Source organism: Anguilla rostrata, chromosome 7 (assembly GCF_018555375.3).
Source record: "Anguilla rostrata isolate EN2019 chromosome 7, ASM1855537v3, whole genome shotgun sequence".
Lineage (NCBI taxonomy): Eukaryota > Metazoa > Chordata > Actinopteri > Anguilliformes > Anguillidae > Anguilla > Anguilla rostrata.
The window spans coordinates 16572798-16591101 of record NC_057939.1 but is presented as its reverse complement, the minus strand read 5'-3'; the positions used below and the strand labels follow the sequence as shown (position 1 = coordinate 16591101).

The 18304-nt window shown below is 42.8% G+C and overlaps 4 protein-coding genes across 14 annotated transcripts in view; 2 read left to right on the top strand and 2 right to left on the bottom strand.

Annotated features, from left to right (window-relative positions):
• Positions 1–206: 206 nt before the first annotated feature.
• Positions 207–8205, top strand: LOC135259171 (sodium-coupled monocarboxylate transporter 1-like). 2 transcript variants are annotated; one of them, XM_064343213.1, is made up of 16 exons: positions 221–295; positions 820–1326; positions 1803–1868; positions 2092–2143; positions 2408–2475; positions 2584–2738; positions 2859–2999; positions 3769–3898; positions 4353–4441; positions 4641–4750; positions 5701–5768; positions 5926–6012; positions 6103–6329; positions 6555–6658; positions 6885–6973; positions 7252–8205. In XM_064343213.1, the coding sequence occupies exons 2-16, from the start codon at positions 976–978 to the stop codon at positions 7411–7413; spliced, it is 1899 nt and encodes a 632-aa protein (XP_064199283.1). In that variant the 5' UTR covers positions 221–295; positions 820–975; the 3' UTR covers positions 7414–8205. The 2 variants fall into 2 exon arrangements, with proteins under 2 accessions (XP_064199282.1, XP_064199283.1); XM_064343212.1 differs by having other exon boundaries at positions 207–1326.
• Positions 8206–8356: 151 nt separating this feature from the next.
• On the bottom strand, positions 8357–10304 carry lyrm5a (LYR motif containing 5a). 2 transcript variants are annotated; one of them, XM_064343215.1, is made up of 3 exons: positions 10167–10304; positions 9527–9619; positions 8357–9215 (listed from the first exon to the last, which is right to left on the bottom strand). In XM_064343215.1, exons 2-3 carry the CDS (start codon positions 9569–9571, stop codon positions 9003–9005), a joined length of 258 nt encoding a protein of 85 aa, XP_064199285.1. In that variant the 5' UTR covers positions 9572–9619; positions 10167–10304; the 3' UTR covers positions 8357–9002. The 2 variants fall into 2 exon arrangements, with proteins under 2 accessions (XP_064199285.1, XP_064199286.1); XM_064343216.1 differs by having other exon boundaries at positions 9527–9616; positions 10167–10303.
• On the top strand, positions 10271–17278 carry dnai7 (dynein axonemal intermediate chain 7). Its single transcript, XM_064343211.1, has 15 exons — positions 10271–10387; positions 11279–11357; positions 11443–11534; positions 11774–11878; positions 12044–12181; positions 12367–12513; positions 12748–12851; positions 13020–13284; positions 13878–13992; positions 14176–14339; positions 14743–14917; positions 15151–15365; positions 15671–15829; positions 15907–16020; positions 16854–17278. Exons 1-15 carry the CDS (start codon positions 10271–10273, stop codon positions 17127–17129), a joined length of 2265 nt encoding a protein of 754 aa, XP_064199281.1. The 3' UTR covers positions 17130–17278.
• lrmp (lymphoid-restricted membrane protein) overlaps positions 17139–18304 on the bottom strand; it is a 30824-nt gene continuing 29658 nt past the window's right edge. For all 9 annotated transcript variants that reach the window (XM_064343202.1, XM_064343201.1, XM_064343207.1 and 6 more), the window contains one exon: positions 17139–18183. In XM_064343202.1, the coding sequence (XP_064199272.1) occupies positions 17934–18183 (250 nt within the window). In that variant the 3' untranslated portion in view covers positions 17139–17933. The remainder of the gene's footprint in view (positions 18184–18304) is intronic.

The window sequence follows — 18304 nt, the reverse complement described above, 5'->3', positions numbered from 1 at the left end:
CACGGCTGCCTTGTGAAATCACTCTGAATATGAAGATCTGACAAGCAAGTACAAGAAAAAGTAAAACAAAATTAGGTAAGGCAGCCTGACTAATTGGCCACTTCAACAGGTGTGCCATTTACAGGTAGTATCTTAGCCCAGAGATACCTGTCACCACAAGGCTGTGACGATAATGATGATGTGACCCTGACCAGGAGTGAGCTGTATTTGTGTGGTAATCTCAAAAACAGTCATTGTGGCCAACAGTCATCCTCGTATTTATTTGCAGCCTTGTTTGTAGAAGGTCATCAGTCAGGTGAGTACTCTTCTAACCTCATTCCTGAGTGCTGAGGCTGTGATCAGACATTAAATCAGTTCTAGTATGTTGTCTGTTTTGTATTATGACTGCAATATCAACTGATTAAGTGAATAATCTTAAACATACAGCTGTCAGGAAGCATGGGTCTATCTAATACAATGTGGTTATTTATTTCTCAACTGCCGTCATAAGTCACCAGTCTTTCTACATTAACTGTGTGGATAGGCTGAGCATGTAATCTACGTCCATTGGAATACTGATATGATGTCTTATACCATTTGTTTTGTTGATTAAAATTTCAAAAACCTATTTCTTAGATGTGTCATCCACTCTGAAATCAGGTCTGTATGCCTCTGTGTTAGTTTGAACTATAAACGCAGGTCTCCAAACAAACTGTGATGACTGACTGAACAATGAAAAGACTACTGTAGTTTCCACCCCCTACCACTCCCTACATTTACGGGAAGGGAGGAGGGGGGGGTGTGGGGTAATAGAGCAGTGACAGGGTACTTATCCTCCAGCAAAGAGAACAATCCCTACTCTTCAGTGAGCGGAGAGGTGTGCTGCCGGCCAGGAATGCCTCTGTCCCTTGGGAGCACAAAGGCAGGCCCCCGTAATTCTACCGCCGCAGTTCCAGCCCAGCGCACAGCCCTCTGAGAGTTTGTGCGGACAGGCAGATGGCAGCCTCGCCAGCCGTGAGCTCCTTTGTGGTGTGGGACTATGTGGTGTTTGCGCTGATGCTGCTGGTCTCCGCTGCCATCGGGTTGTACTACGCCTTGGCGGGTGAGGGTCAGCGTAGTTCCAGGGACTTCCTGACGGGTGGCCGGAGCATGTCGGCCGTGCCGGTAGCCATGTCCCTGACTGCTGGCTTCATGTCTGCCATCACCGTCCTAGCCACACCCTCCGAGGTATACAGGTATGGGGCTATCTATGGCTTATACGGCATCTCCTATATCCTTGTGGTGGTGGTAAGCGCCGAGATCTTCCTGCCAGTCTTCTACAGGCTGGGAATCACCAGTACCTATGAGGTGAGCAATGTCCTTGCAATGTCCAGCCAATGTTTCACTGCAGTTTTGTCCTTCAATACCAACAAGTTTCTTATGAGCAAGGTTTTATCAAGATCTCAGTAGTCTTTAATACACTTTTACCTAGATAATTTGGAACATTGGAATTTATACAATGCAATTGTGACCAGTACAGGACAGGATCAATAGCTGTCACAGCACTGCAGTGTTTTCACTTTGCATATCTTAGACGTGTGTTATTGTTTTACTTATTACCAGGCTATGAAAGGATGATATGATGGTAATAATATTCAGAAAGATAAAACATCCATTTCGGACTGTAGTATTTGAGTAAAAAAATGAAAGGGTCTTTACAGCTCCACACATAGATACAGTTTTTCTCAAATCAAGCCCTCAGGTATCCTGCAGGTGCATTGCTTTTTAGCCTCTGCTTTCTAAAATATTCCTCTACCTTTTCCGTTTGACTGATTCCCTGGCAGTATTTGGAGCTGAGATTTAACAGGGCAACCCGTCTGTGTGGGACTGTGATGTTTATCATACAGACAGTAAGTCCCTTTCATTTAAAGTGTTTGTGCACCATTAACCTGTCCATTTAGACATGAAAAAATTAATTACTTCCTATACTATACTTCATACTTCCTACACTAGTCTCACACTTCTGTAAAGAGTAAAACTGGTCTCAAATTTCTGGTTATGGTTAAATACCATTAGTCTCACTAGACTGGCCTGAGATTATTGTTAGTCTGATCATATTTCCTATGACTATAGGTTCTCTATACTGGAGTGGCCATCTATGCTCCAGCTCTAGCATTAAACCAAGGTATAGTACATTCATTATTCACTAGTATCTGCAGTATCTGATGTGGTCTGAATGTGTGTTATCTCTGAATGGTGTACCTGTTGTCTTGTGTGCATACTTTACTTAACTGTTCAGTGAACTCCAATTCCTAGAGTGGAGTGGAGAGGATCAAGGGAGCTTATTGTTGGGTGATGTCACAGCTCTTTGCTGTGGAGTGTATTTGAAGCACAAGAATGCTGATTGCTATAACAGAGACCAGTCATATGACATCTCTATCCCCTTCAGTCACTGGCTTTCACCTGTGGGGGGCTGTGATCTCAACAGGAGTGGTCTGCATCTTCTATTGCACCATGGTAGGTGCTCCTGACACAATTAATGACAGCTCCAAGGGTACTGACACGTCTTTGTAATGAAAATAAAACCACATTGAGCCACTGACAATATATTTATTGTTTTGACAGGGAGGTCTTAAGGCTGTGGTCTGGACAGATGTTTTCCAGGTGGGCATCATGGTGGCTGGATTTCTTGCAGTCATCATCCGCTCTGTAGTCCTGCAGGGTGGTTTCTCTGTCATCATCAATGACTCTGCTCGTGGAGGAAGGCTCAACTTTTGGGAGTGAGTGCACACCTCACACTTGTGCCTCTGGAATGCCTCTGTGGATCCACTCCAATTTAGGTCATGTGGTCTCTCTCTCTCTCTCTTTCTGCTTATTTCCCACTGTCACTCCTGTTTCAGCTTTGATCCAAGTCCCTTGAGGAGACACACCTTCTGGACCATAACTTTTGGGGGAGCTTTTGTCTGGATTGGGATCTATGGAGTCAACCAAGTCCAGGTTCAGAGATATATATCATGCAAGTCCCTTACGCATGCTAAAATGTGAGTTACCATACCAGAGCAGGAACTGAGGGGCAAAATGGCAAAAGCTGAGAGATCGCAAAATTGCTGGACAAGAGGCATTTTGGGGGGTTGCATATGCTGGCGATAGCAAAGCAAGTGCTCCATTTGCTAGCAATTAATTAATGTTTTTCTAAATGTGGCAATGGCATTGTAGGTACAGGAACCAACAAGTAAAGTCAAATTAGTAATGTGGAGGTCCTTTCCCTTACCTGATTGGGATTTTTTGGTTATAATTCCCAATTTCAGAGTGCTATATTAACTGCTCAACTGTGTCTCGTATGCCTTTGGTTAGGCCCTTGATAATGCATTGGGAAACTCAGAGGCCTCTTGGTTCTGAGAATGGCTGGTAATTTAGATTTTGGTTCACCATTTGAGAGCTTGTAACTATCAGAGATTTTATCTTCAGCTAACACTACATAGAAATGGCTTTTGATTATCATTATCATCAGTGGTCACTATGTGAAAAATGGCTGTAGGTAATCCACATTTACTCAGAATACCTTGGAACCAAGCCCATTGCCCATTCGTCATCCAGCATAAGCCTGTATCCACAAAGTCAAGAAAGAATTATCCACAGCTTGCAAGCTGTGTCCCCACATCAGCTCCCCTGTCAGTAACACTGGAGCCCCCCTGCCCTACCCCTATATCTATCATGGATTGAAAATAAAACACGACCATTGCTTGGGCACTCTTCTTGTTATACAAACAGAAAAGGTCTCTGTTTAAAAGTTTCATTATGTGTATGCAGGTCTCTCTATGTGAACATGGTGGGACTGTGGGTCATACTCCTGTGTTCAGTCTTCTGCGGGTTGTGCCTGTACTCTATCTACCAGCACTGTGACCCCTGGACGGCAGGCATGGTATCTGCTCCAGATCAGGTACTAGACCACACCCCAAACACAGGTCACAGTTGTGCCTGTTACAAATGCTGAGGCCAGAGTGAGAGAGAGAGAGAAAACTCAGTTGCATACCCTCGTCTGAGTGTTTGCAGGAATTCAAGCTGTCCCACACAAGCTTACCCGCCATTTGAGCCTTCTCTGCTGAAACCGGCCCTGCTTCCTCTGTCACCTGCCCCTCCTCTGACACTGGCCGAAAATTGACACTGAAACACAGAAAGCATTATTTTTGCACAGTTATATATCATGAGGGCAAAACACCAGAGTGTATACTATACCACAGTGACAATAACAACTGCACCAAGCAGCAAACACTGCCTTCCCTTACTGTATCACTGCATTACTTATTAATCTAACAAACACTTGCAAAAAAGTGAGTCCTGAAACAGATGAACCAGTGATGTCACTAAATGTTGAATGTGTTCCACCTGCTTAGCTAATGCCCTACCTGATACTGGATATCCTGAGGGCCTACCCAGGACTCCCAGGACTTTTTGTGGCTGCGGCATACAGTGGAACCCTGAGGTGATAAGTCTTCTTTGTGTTATACATAATTACCAGGCCTGAACACGCAGCCTAAAAGAGACTGCTAAAAGCCACTGTTGAAACTACAGAGGCTCTGTGTGAGAGTACATTGGTATTTCATGTATGCGTGACCTTTATTTGTGGGAGGGTATTTTTACTGTACGTTTGTGTTTGTAAATTTGAGCAATTCTCTCTACAGCACAGTCTCCTCCAGTATAAATGGACTGGCTGCTGTAACAGTGGAAGACCTAGTCAAACCATATTTCAGTATGTCTGAGAAGAAGCTGTCCTGGATATCCAAGGGTCTGAGTAAGGATTAGTGTCCATCACAGCTCATCACAGTCCAACACATCATGCAAATGTTCAAATGAGGAAATATACCAGATATACCTTCAGGTTCTCAAGCGTTAGTTTCACACTTAATGTCTCTGGCAAGCAACCTAGAATTGAGTATCTTCTGGAGTATCTAATGGAGTATCTAGACATATCTACTAGTCCCCATATTTTGTTAGTTAGCCAGTTTGCTATCTACACTTATATACATTGCCTGGCCAAAAAAAAGTGGCACACTCAAATATTTCGTTGGACCGCCTTTAGCTTTGATTACAGCGTGCATTCGTCGTGGCATTGTTTTGACAACCTTATGCAACGTCACAACATTTATTTCCGTCCAGAATTGCATTATTTTGTATTGACGACAGGAGAGCCGAACCACTCCGTAAAGTCTTCTCCAGCGCGTCCCAAAGACTTTCAATGGGGTTAAGGTCAGGACTCTGTGGTGGCCAATTCATGTGTGAAAATGATTCCTCATGCTCCCAGACCCACTCTTTCACAATTTGATGAATCTTGGCATTGTCGTCCTGGAATATGCCCGTGCCGTCAGGGAAGAAAAAAATCCATTGATGGGATAACCTGGTCATTCAGTACATTCAGGTACTCAGCTGACTTCATTTTATTGCCGCATAACGTTGCTGAGCCTAGACCTGACCAGTTGAAGCAACCCCAGATCATAACTGCCTCCAGAGGCTTGTACAGTGGGCACTGTCCAAAAAAATCCGAACGGCGACTTTTTTTTTGGCCAGGCAGTGTACTTTGACCTGTATTATTTCTGGTACCTGAAATAATTGATTCCCACTCTGTTTGAATAAAATACTGTTGGCCAGAGAGTTCAGTGATCCTGATGAGACTGTGGACAAAGGGCATAACTGTCCTCTCTCTTGTTTCTTGCCAATTTCAGTAACTGTGTTGTCTTGTTTCAGGCCTGGTGTATGGGGCTTTGTGCATTGGGATGGCAGGTGTGGCATCTATGATGGGGGGGCTTATACAGGCAAGAACAGACGCACAATCACTACTCTCTCATTTCATATGCCCTTGTCATGCTACAAGGTCCACTCCTAAGGAATACGCACCAGTAAATCTGTTATGGGAATGTCAGGAGTCAACTTAGTTGATTCTTAATTATGTGTCTCTGTCTCCCACTGCAGGCAGCTGTCAGTATCTTTGGTGTCATTGGAGGGCCACTTCTGGGTCTCTTCACTTTAGGCATACTCTTCCCTTCCACCAATTCTACAGTGAGTATGATGGCCACTGACACACCAGCAAAGGCCTTTTTTGTTGCCATGTTCAGAAGTATCTTTTTTTTCCTCCTGTGTCTGTTTCAGGGTGGTTTGGCTGGTCTGCTCAGTGGGCTGGTCCTGTCTCTGTGGGTAGGGATTGGGGCGCAGGTGTACCCCCCTCAGCCAGAGAGCAGCCGGCCTCTGAACCTAACCACAGCTGGCTGTAACTTCAATCTGACTGGAGATGGCATGAACCTGACCATGGGACTAACACCACTGCCTCCTATCACCACGATTTTACAAGACGACATCATTAACAACACAGTGTACAGGTGAGTTGCCAAAGGTGTCCACCCTTAGTGTCCCCTACCACCAAGTTTGGACTCCCAACAATATCCAGCGGCACTGAGCAGTGAATGTTACAAATGATTTGTTGGAAACTTTGACCAGTATTTATCTTAACAGGACCAAAAATGTCAATGGATACCTGGGTAAGAAGTGATGAACCTTTGACAAAACCCGGATAATGAGCACTTGTGGTTGTGGTTCTTTGGCAGACCGTTCCTAGCTGATCGCTGGTACTCTCTGTCCTACCTGTACTTCAGCCCCATTGGGACCCTGACTGTGCTGGCAGTGGGACTGATGGTTAGTCAACTCACAGGTAATGATTTTCCTCCTTTTCTTCATTCACACAAGCACTATATCCCTACCCCTCCTCTTCATTCACCCAAATCTCCTCCTCCTCCTCTTTTTCACATAGCACTCTTAGACACTGTAAATAACACCATAGGTCAGATATGTGCCTCTCTTTGCACTACTTGGCTTCATTTAATCCAAAATATTAATTAAACCCTGATGTAGGATCATAATAACAATCTTTTTTTCAGGTGGAAAAAAGATGGATTTGGACCCTGGATTGATGTTGATGAGGGAAGACCTAACTTGCTATCATATTTACAACCTCTTTAAAGAGAAGGTAAAAGAATTGGCACAGGCAACATTCCAGAATGAGTGGGCATTAAGAAACAAAGGGCAAATAAGAAACAGGATGACAATATGGACTGGGTGGAATAGAACAGGCTGAGAAAGACTGGACAAGTTATTTCAGAACAAGAGCTCAGGAATAAGAGAAAATGCTGAAATATATTTTAAAAAATGTTTAGTGTTCCCATATGATCCTTCCCCACATTAAAGACATTGCAGTGATAATCCACTTCATAATCTCCCCCCTGTCTGTTTATTGATTTTTTCCAGCTAATGAAACGTGGAAGCAAGCTGCACCTGGATAAGAAAAATGACGAGAGAGACTTTGGAACACAAAATTATGCCTTTAGCAATATTGAGCTGGACTTCACAGAACACACTGAACCTAGACCCAGTGCCCCTGCCTCTGCAGCAAATTTAAAACACCCTTAAACAGAGCTCTTTGGGGTCTTTCACACCCCAAAACAGTGTTTTTTTGCAATAGAATTGGAATACTTTGCCATTTCCGTATGTATCTATTATGAGCTAGTAGTAACTCAAAAAATGTGATGGTTCAAAAGGTGACTCTCACTTTTTCCTTTTAAAGTATACTAGTATATTAAAGTACACTGTTTTTATTCAAACATAGGAGCTTGAAAATTAATCTTAAAGTCACCAATAAAACTGTATACCCCTCAAAACCTGTTGTTGAAATGGGCACGGAGGTGTGTGCAGGTGAGAGTACTATGCAGATAAGAGGGTTGTGCATGTGTGTACGACAGATAAAGCATGGTGTGGGTATTTTATCAGAATGTGAAATACATGATTATTTTACATGCATAAGTTTAAATGTAACTGAAAGTCACCTTTACTAACCTTTATGGGCTTTAAGTGGAATGAACCTAAAAAACAGATCTGAGTCATATGTGATACTGCTGCTAAGGGGAAGACTGAGAGATTTGGAATAGGGGCTTCATTTGTACAAATCATATGGAGACGTATGTTGTTGTATATGTTTCCCAGGTACTTCTTAAAAGTCCTGGGCTACTGTATTGCATTTTGTGTCTCAAATGTGCTAGTCATCTTTTTGCAATCTTTGTATCTATCCATTTTCCATCAGCTCACCTTGATTGCCTGCTAAGGGGTCAGGGAATTTTTTTTTTTCTCCACATTGTAACAATTATTTTTTCCCCATTAATTCCCTCTGGAAAAAAAATAAAAATAAAAAATAAAATCCCACCGTGACAGACTATAAATAGCATAATAAAATACATGAAATGTATGAAAAAAGGATTAATAGTTTATTAAAGAAACTTCTTTGGCCAAAATATTTCTGAAGGACTATACAACAGAGAAACATCATCAAATGTATACGGTCAAAGAAAAAAAGCAAGCATAGTGAGGGAATCTTTTATTAAAAAATATGAATACAATCATTTCCCCCAATGGACTTGCTTGCACACTTATCTGGATGACATTAAGGATCATGCTTTATTCTGTTCTGAAAGAAACTGTCTGTGAAACCTTTCAAATATTATACATTTTATAGGGTGGGGATCTGGCTATGTTTTCTCTATGTTGCTTCTGATTTACCATCACTTATGCTGTGAGTGTAATGCTCAGGAAACTGTCCAGGATGATGGTAAAATGTATATACACCTGTTTAAAATGAAAGAACACAAACTAGTTTGTATCAAATGGAAATTTTCATTAGTATGTTGGCAGTAACATTCTACAAATGGTTGCTTAACACATCAGTGTTTCACAGAATTTCACACAAAAAAAACAACGGTTAAGAACATTCCCGTAGTGCAACTCAGATTATGTTCATTTGATGCAACAACGATAAGTTTCTCTTGTTTTCAGCCAAGTTTCCCAGATTCTGAAGTAATTAGCCCCGTGAAAAACCGAACAAGGCATTTGTGGACATGGTACAGATCAGCATAGTAAAGTGGTATCACTGACGGATGTCTCCACACTGGTGGCACACTGATAGTTTTTGGAAAGGCCATGGACAAGGAACAGAGGTGCATCAGGGTCTGTCATTCGTTTGTCTCATAGTACCGTTTCTTGAGAGCTCTATATTTCCTCAGATAATACAGGGCCTCCAGCTCCTTTATCACAAACTCCCCACGAGCAATCATCTGTTTGATCTTTTCAGGATCTGTCTCATCTCTGTTCTTCATGAATGCTGTTTTCAGGCGATCTCTGAAGTAGTTGGCACCTTTGGGGTATTCCCGTCCCAGAAACAGCAGCTTTAATGGAGAGAAATATTGTATGTTGATTAGCCTCTGCTCGTACCTTACAGAAAGTTAACATTAGCTAAATATACAGCTCAAAAATACTGTGATTACCCTGGAGCAGATTGAGTCTCAGTGAAACAAGTGGTTGTCAATAATGCATGAGGTGTGAGCTGCATTGTTCTCCAGATTGTTTAAATGAACAGAGTTCCTAATCAGCCTATCAATACCTTTTTAGGAGGTAAACACAGCAACAAAGCTGCCAATAAAGCAGCGTCTTGTTTGTTCCACATATAGGGAGATGTAAAATGACACTCTGCACTTACACTCTTGTACAATTTGACTACTTCACCTCTCAATTGATTGGCCATTGTGTCGCCTTCTAGACGGGATGTAGGAACACCTTTGGACCCTCACTGCTGAAATCAAAGGGTATCAGTCAGATATCTACAAGCGTTTAGTGGACTGTAAAATTACTCACCTTACACAAAACAAAGTACTGTTACGTGTCTACATTAGTGTGTGATCACTGCAAGGTTTAGTTGCTAGCTTCACTGATAGTGGCTAGTTTTTTAGCAAGCAAGCCAGGTTAAATGATCACAAGACAAACAGCTTGCTATCTATGTTAGTTACCCGCAGATGCATGTATCTAGCTTGATAGTAAACAGTTTTCATTTCAGTGTGATATTCTGTTCTACATAAAGAAAACTGCACACTAACTGCATTGCATAACAGGAATAGTTTAGATTTGTCTGGATTTTATTTGTCTTGAACCGAGTTAATTTAAGTTAATGTTGCTTACTTGCTTAAGCATGTCAACTTAGTCTTTCTAGCTTAGCTAACCTTGAGTGAAAACGAAACTGAACAATTTGTGGCGTTTCCTACACACAATATTATTTAAATTGAACAATATGCATAAGCACGAAAATCATCCTAAATATATTTGGCAATCAATTGGCTTGTTACCTTCATTTTACCACTTCGTCCTTCAGTTTTCAGTTTAGATCAGTTCTTCGATCGTAAACAGCGCCGTAGACCAGTTAGCAACGCTGTCGCAAACGCAGAAAGGAATGCCGGAAAGCAGCCTGCCGTGGAAGTCTGAATGCGCATGCTTTACTGTTACCATAGCAATTAGGACGCCAAAACAGGGACGTTTTAGGGGAGAACGCCAGTGGGAGAACATCATGGTGATTTATTTAATTGAATACCGATTATTCGTATATCCACATTCTTGATAACATGCTTGCTTAGTTTGTTATAGTGTATTATATGTAACTATCACTCTTAGCTATCGTATAAGCTGCACAGGTTGCAAAATTCACTCGGTAGCGAGCCATCTATGTTACTACTGTTGTAACCTTACCATTTTATCAGGCGCTAAATTACAAGAGATACGTTATAGGCCTACTGCTTTACAGATTTTCTCAACGAATGCCTTTTTCTACTGTGATTGTCATTTTTAACTTTATATTCTTTCTGTTGTGTTAGGGACCCAAGAAAGGACAGGTATGAGGAGGTAGACAGTGTCACATCATAGTTTATATGAGGAGTTGGAGAAGATGGCCAGATTTGTCTATGCTGTATAATGTTATATGGCAACATGATAGGCTATAATGTATTTGTTATTCACAATAAAATAAATTATTAAATCAAATAACCTAAATGATGCAGATTTGAGAACTAAAGTCAAACCCTTATTTCTTAACTGCCTTAGGTTTCACCCTTTACACTAGCTCCCACTGTTCTTTAGAACCAATGGCTTGAATTTAATTTTTTTATTGTTTATTCTTTCTCGCTGTCTAATGTTGTGTTTAATATGCATATTTATTTCCATATTAAGCCTGTGGACATGTTGCATTGTCAGAAAAAATAAGAACAACAACAAAAAATAGAATGAGCAGAATGTACCAACTAAATTAAATGGCTTAATGCAGGGTATGCTTTCTGTATTAGGAAGAGGGAAAAGGTTTATTAAAGTTTTAGATACATGTCTGTCAAAGTCGAAACATGTCATTCTTGAGTTTCAAATCAAGGTTGCTCGATCATGTAATTTATGGAAGTTGTCTGCTCATTTCAAGAAAAAAGGTGGCAAGGTCAATAAGGCTGAGAAGGCAAAAGCCTTGAAGGAAGAGCAGAAGCGGAGAGAGAAGGAAGAGGGTATGGCTACTTTTGTTCAAGGAAGAGCTCTGATTTGATATTGGCCATGACAGAGGTGTTACATTGTCTGGACTTTACTTCATAGAGGAGTTGCGTCTTCAGAGGGAGCAGGAGGAGCGGGAGAGATTGGAGAGGGAGAGGAAGAGGCAGGAGAAGCAGGAGTGGCTGGAGAAGAAGGTCCGGCCATAATAGCAACCCTGGGTCATTTTCACATGACCATATTATCTGACAGTTGCCGTCACAAGAGTGACTTCATAAATTTAACAATGAGGGTGTATAACATGACTATATTAAATTCTATTTAATATGTACCATGCAAATGACAGGATAAGATATATATTATGTCCTGTAGAAGTGTTTTGGTGAGAGGTGTATCAGCAGCACTGTGACAACTTAGAGCGTGCCTTCATAAACAGGACAGAGAGCGCAGAGGAGATGAATTGAGTGAACTGAGCCAAATGCTGGAGGGTAACTACTTTGCAGTGACTAAATGGCAAGCAGAGACCAAAGAGAAGGCAAAGGTAAGCCAGATAAAGTAATGGTAAGCAATTCAGCCTCACAGACTTAATTCATGTCAATCTTTACACTGAAAGATTGCTATGTACAGTACAGGTTACCCATTCCATTTCATGCACTGTGTCCTTTCCTTGTGAGAGTGATTGGTTTTGCTCTCTGGTCTTGTTCAGTGGGAGCGCTACATGAGTTGCAATGGGAGTCCAAACCCTTCTATACCGCAGGAGGTCAATGCTTTCATCAATTTGTGGAGAGAAGATCCTGAGGTCCAGATTAGTCCAGTTATGAAAGACATTGCACAGGCTCTACGGGTCAGTACTGCCGGAGAGTCAGGCCTCACACCCGGCTATATCCAGTGTTATACCATCCCTTTCATGGCAAAGGCCTGTAGTTTACCACTGCCACTTTAATCCAAATTATATTTTTGGTGTTTTGTGAGAACGACTGCACAGCATTTCTGGGTCTAATGTAGATTTGTGGTAAATCTCTCCTGTAGCTCATAGAGGAGTTAGAGTGTGTGCTGAATGACAGAGGGGACTCTGAACAAGATGAGAAAGATGCACAGCAAGACAAAGAAACCCTTCTGTCTCTACAGAATCTAGTTCATTCTAAACTCAATCTGGCCTCGGAGGAGATACTGAAGGTAAAGTTTGTTCAATTTACTGAAGAGTCTTCTGATGATTATTTCCTATATCCAGGTGGTATGTAGCCTATAAAATCACTTATGTTGTATATCAAATGGACATTGTGACATGGAAGAGAAATTAGAGCCTGCTGTACTATTAAATAGCTAACTCTGTCATAGAGTTAGATATTTGAAAGGAGCCACATTTATTTATTTTTTTGCCATGTCCAAGTGCTGTCTTTGTCTCTCTAGTGGTCGCACACTAATGCAGACATGGAGACTGGGAACATGAAAAAAGTAATCCGGGACAGTAACATCACTCTGTGTCTCTGGTCCAACCTCAGCAAGAATGCAAGGTAGAATGCAAGAACTTCACGCACTCCCACTTAGATTAATTTACAGTGAGCCCCAAATTGTTTGGGACAAAGACATTTTTTTCTTGATTTGGCTCTGTGCTCTACAATTTCAGATTTGTAATCCGGAGGTGTTCTGGTATAAAAGGACCCCCTTTCCCCATTTCTCAGGTTGAAAGAGATCCGTTTCGAGGACGTGGGCGTGGCGTTTGAATTGCCCAAGCAGCTGGCAGTGAGTGACATCGCCGTGCGCATCCTGCACACTCGCTACGACCACCTGTCGCCCCTGAGTCGTGAGGTGCAGAGAAAGGAGGCTGCCGCCTTGGCGGAGGAGGCGCTCTTGGTGGCTGAACTGGAACAAGTGGAGCAGGGGGAGGAGGAGGGCACGGAGAACGGCGAGGCAGATGCACAGTCGGTCAAGTCGAACGGCAGAAAGGTGGGGTGAGGAGCGAGGGTGGTAAGGAGGGCAAATGGTTTGTGGAGGGGGTGTAAGGAACAACTTGTAAGACAACACTGCTAATGAGTTATCTTCTTTTCCAGTAGTCCATATTCAAAAGACCTGGAATAAATATAGTTTATATTATTATTTGTGAAGAAAACAATTTTCAAATAATTAAATGCAAATATCAGAAAGTAACTATTGTTTAAAAAAATAATTAAAGTCTATTTATTAGTAATTGAAATTAACCAAATGCTGATCCCAGGAAGTAACTTGGGAAAAATATTTTTCTAAACAATTGAATGGAAATTAAGTGGAAATTATAGTTATTTAAGTACTCATAAATTAGTTGTAATATATTGAGCGCTACAAATAGAATTTTACCATACAGCTTATTAATTATTCCATGAATCCAAAAGAACCTGGTTATTGTTTCTGCTTCTTATTTGGAAACCCTCATATGGAAGTAGTACAGTAATAGTAATGACATTCATTCATTGTTTGGGAACCACTGAATATACAGTATGTTTTTACTCTATACAATGGGTGTTTTTTGTGTGTAGGCCTGAGGGTGTGTTTTTGTGTAACAGAGCTCTATGAGTGTGGCTTCAGTGAAAGACAGGAGGAGCACAGTTTCACAGGAGCCCACTCTAGATGAAGGAGAGAACAGAACTGAGACCCCAGCAGAGGAATTAGCTACAGCAGGTGAGAGACATCTCACTATCTCTTTCATCTCAGGAGGCAGTTATTAATGTGATTTTTAAAACCAATTTGTATCCCCTGTGTGCACAGTCATTTTCTGGCCTTCTTCTGAATGTAAGTTAACACTTAAATGGGTGTATTTTCTCATGACTTTTTGATAAAATGTGTCACTGTGTTTGTGAACAGTTGAAGAAGCCCCTGTCAACATTTCCCCGGAACCTGTGGCTAATACCCCGGAGGTGGACTTTGTTGACTTGTACCAGTACATGCCTCTTGGTGGAGTATTTTATTTTGAAGCTTTCCATCTACCGCCCCAGTCTCACTTGATAAAGGGCTGGGAAATGAGAAAGGTGAACAAACTATGTCTCTAAACACAGACCTAAAACTGACCTGAAGTAATTGCTTGTGGTTAGGATTAGGGTTGGGTTAGCATTTTCCTAAAATGCTATATCTCTACAAGCTCTGTAAAAGAATATTACTTTCATAGTTTTATCCAACATTATGTTATACCGTAGGTCAATGGTTGAATTGAATTGTCACTCCAATTGCCAGTTGGAGGCCCCTCTACAAGACAGAATAAGTAATTGACCATTGGTTTATTAGCCAAGTATGACCCATATCACTGTCCAGTGAAGCAAGCGGTTGGTTTAGCTGATCCTGAATCAGTTCTTAGGGGGCAATGAATGAGGTGAACTTTTACTATGAATCTTGGAATCCTGTGCTGAGCATCACATCCTGCCCCTCTCTGTCCAGATTCTGGATGTTGGACTTCAGGCTTTTCCTTACCCACCAGATCAGGCCCAGATCCAAAGTTCCATCACCAAGAAGGAAGAACCTTCCAGTTCTCCTCCAGTTGGGATCACTATGACTCTGCCTGATTCTGTAATCTTCTTGGAGGACCCCATGATTGCATGCTGGGATCCTACAGGTGGGACTTAGCAGGCAGTCCAGGGGTGTACATCAATATGAAAGCAGTGTTTATTATCTGAATACAGTGTACAGGATTTTAAACTGGATCTGGTTTTTAGTCAGGCCTCACTTTTTGTGGAAGACTGCACCACAACATAAATATCTGCTCTCTCTGGGCTGGACGTATCTTACTAAACATGTCTGAACAGCGTACTTTCCAGGACTGCCATCTCTGCCAATGTTCTCCTGCAGCTCTGCAGTGGAGGAGAGATGGTGCCTATGAGATCACTTATGATGCGCCCACCAGGACAATTTCATTCAAGATGGATTCCTTCCGGACCTTCACATTCCTGCAGGACTCCTACGCGAATGTGCCCTTCCAGTCCTGGGAGTTGCGGCCACTGGGAGTGAACTATGCCCTGCTGACTATCATTGCAGGCCTTACTGAAGTCAGCATCACAATCAAGGCAAGCCAGGGTCTACCGTCTGTATCAGTACATTGATTCTTTATTGTAACCAGACGGGTGGAACACAGTTGGAACTGACCATCTGCTTTACTTCCTTTACAAGGAAGAGCAGAAATAAGCAAACACAAGAAAATTGCTTGAATGAATCTAGACATAATCATCCTCTCCAGTAATTAAACAGTATGAACATTCCCGGTCATGTCAGCCAGCCCCTTGAATGAAAAGGAGACTAGGCATGAAAGGAGGATGCATTTTAAAAGTATACAAACCCAGCCTTACCCAGTGCTTTCATTTACCTATGGCAGGACAACAAGTGCATGTTAACCACTGACCCAAGAAGTGAACTGAGCCACGTGTCAGGAAAGTGGATGAGTGTCTCTTCTTTTCAAAAAGCGCTGACAAGCTCAGGTATAAATATATTTGTGAACGAACACTCGTCCAAATACGTCAGCATTACCGCCAAGGTAAGCACTTAATGCTAGGGAAAAATTTACAGGATGGCTATCATTAGTCATCACTAAACATTTCCCACAATCCACAGGACCCACTGACAGAACAAACGGCATATGAACAGATGGCACTGATGGCCTCCACAACTGCCTTCTCCTGGAGCCGCTGGAATTCACATTGTGGACAGGAGCACATAGTACTTCAGGTACATACAGTACACATCATAGACTGTAGACAAAGTGACTGTGACATCACCCATTGACTTACCATGGGCTTGTGTAAAGTGTTTGTGTAAAGTGCAGTTTTCGTACAAATTGGACTGCGCAGGCGGGAAAAGGTGGGACCCTTTTATGGTCATGAAGTCTCGGCCAGATCCCCAATTCATCCACAAAATCATCCATGCACTGTCCCCGATTCATCATGTAGCATTTCTTTAGTGACCATTAAGTACAGATTACGCTATATCACCATGCTTATTATCCTATATCTTTAGGAAAGGCAATGTTAAAGTTCCAAAAACACCCCCCCCCATTCCAAAGGGTTAGTATCTCTGAGGTTCTACTGCTTTTGCATTTCGAAAAGTATAACTGGTGTTAAAAGGCGTGACCCAAAATAACTGGTCAATTAGGTACCACGTTTACACTGTAGTGCTGGAGGGCCTCTGTGTCTGCTGGTATTAATGCGTTTCACTGACTGGTGACGTTGACTGGCCGCAGTCCTAGTTTCCAAGGCCTGAATCGGCTGGATGAAAACACAACCTGCGGTCTCTCCAGGAATGGAGAATGACACCCGGGCATTTAACAGCAAGCGTTACTACATAAAGCTAGGCAGGAAGACAATGGAGAAATTGATGACGCAATATTGTAGTTTTTTTATGTTTAGCAGGATAGTTTACTATTTAGGTAATTTACTATAATGTAAATAACGTTTAAAAAAACATTAACAGATGCCTTGTGTTTTTAGGAAGAAATCGGGAGAAAAAACAAATTCCTGGTTCTCTTGTTACTATGGTTACAACAGTTACCACATCCCCTACAGGCATGTCAGCACCTGGAGGAGGGGCCTGTGCCAGAAGAGGCGTGGTCTTTGTTCTTAATGGGCGCTCAGAGGAGCCAGTGCCTGGAGATAAAGGAGTGGAGTGACAGTTTCTCGCCAGAGCTGGCCGATGACACCGAGTTCCACTCCACCTTCCTGCACATGCTCAAAGAGAGCATGACTCTGGCCGGGTGGCGGCGGGTGCAGGAGTCGCATTATCTCTTCACCGACTGCGTTCACAGCCTGCTGTGTGCCACGCGTGTGCTCACCTACTCATGACCGTAGGCCTTTTAGCAGTATTACATGCTTTATTGTGCAAATCCCTCTCTCCCGTCATGGAACGTACAGAAGTGCATAAACTCATAATGTAGAACACAGCAAAGAACTTAAGGAGAAAATTGTGTCTCATAACAAATCACAAACAATAATATATGTACAATTTATAGATATTCAGAATTCCCACACAATATTCTAATCCGTTAAAACAGTAAAATGATAACCTAGGTCTTAGAATGGTTATTTATTACCTCTTTAATAAAAACATGTTTAATAAAGTGGGTACTGCACTGCTTACTGATAAATGTGTCTAATAAAGGCAGCCACATCCCTCAACAAAGCGTGCATCTGACCCCGTTCAGTCAAAGCTACAGTAAAACAGTTAAAAAAAGAAACTGCCACCTCCACTCTACTGGTGGCCAGGTTCCCATTGGGCAGCACTGTCCCAACAGCAGTGACGCGACTTGTCAGTACCGTGCTGATCGCTGTGACGTGATTGGCCTGCTATACCGATTGCAGGCAACGCTATTGGGCAGTGCTGCTGACGGCTGTGAGGTGACGGCAGTGCAGTTCATTTCCATGATTTGGTTGCGTTGCACTGAGTGGAACAACATCTCACTGGGTGTGGTTCAAAATGTCCTCAGCACCCGCAGAACGCGCTGGGTGGCGCTATCTAAGTGCTTTCCCATCATGCGCTAAAGCGTGCCTCTTCATGTGCCGGTGTGGCCCCGTCCCCCTCCCTCAGTCCCCCAGCGCAAGGCTGGCCACGCCCGAAACGTGGACGACCAGCAGGGGGCTGAGTGTCCCTCACACAGGCGGCTGTCCATTGTGCCTCAGGCCAGTGTAGGGCCACAGTAGCTGCTGGATGGTCATCCAGGAGTCCCCAGTTCCCACTGGAGCTGCATCCACTGACGGCTGCAACGCCAGGCTGGCGAGCATGGCAAGGAAGGCCGCCAGCAGCACCACGATCACCACTGGCACCCACCAAGCCCGGGTCCTCCTGGGCAGCGAGGGGCGCACATCCTCGGGCTGGGAGGCCATCTGGTCTGGGGAGTGGCTGAGAGAAAGAGCGAGTGACAGAGAAGTAAAATGTTAAACGATGAACAGAAGCATAGCCAGCCCACACTGAATGGAGAGTCCCATGCTGAAATGGAGGAGGGGAGAGTAACGTTAAAAAG

Bases quoted from the DNA above. Each gene is read 5' to 3' on its own strand.
- LOC135259171 (XM_064343212.1), top strand. From the start codon at position 976: ATGGCAGCCTCGCCAGCCGTGAGCTCCTTTGTGGTGTGGGACTATGTG. The intron at 1,327-1,802 runs GTGAGCAATGTC...ATTCCCTGGCAG, and splicing joins GAATCACCAGTACCTATGAG to TATTTGGAGCTGAGATTTAA. The intron at 6,013-6,102 runs GTGAGTATGATG...TGTCTGTTTCAG, and splicing joins TCCCTTCCACCAATTCTACA to GGTGGTTTGGCTGGTCTGCT.
- dnai7 (XM_064343211.1), top strand. From the start codon at position 10,271: ATGCCGGAAAGCAGCCTGCCGTGGAAGTCTGAATGCGCATGCTTTACT. The intron at 14,918-15,150 runs GTGGGACTTAGC...GTTCTCCTGCAG, and splicing joins TGCATGCTGGGATCCTACAG to CTCTGCAGTGGAGGAGAGAT. The intron at 16,021-16,853 runs GTACATACAGTA...CATCCCCTACAG, and splicing joins AGGAGCACATAGTACTTCAG to GCATGTCAGCACCTGGAGGA.
- lyrm5a (XM_064343215.1), bottom strand. From the start codon at position 9,571: ATGGCCAATCAATTGAGAGGTGAAGTAGTCAAATTGTACAAGAGT. The intron at 9,216-9,526 runs GTAAGTGCAGAG...TCTCCATTAAAG, and splicing joins TAGTCAAATTGTACAAGAGT to CTGCTGTTTCTGGGACGGGA.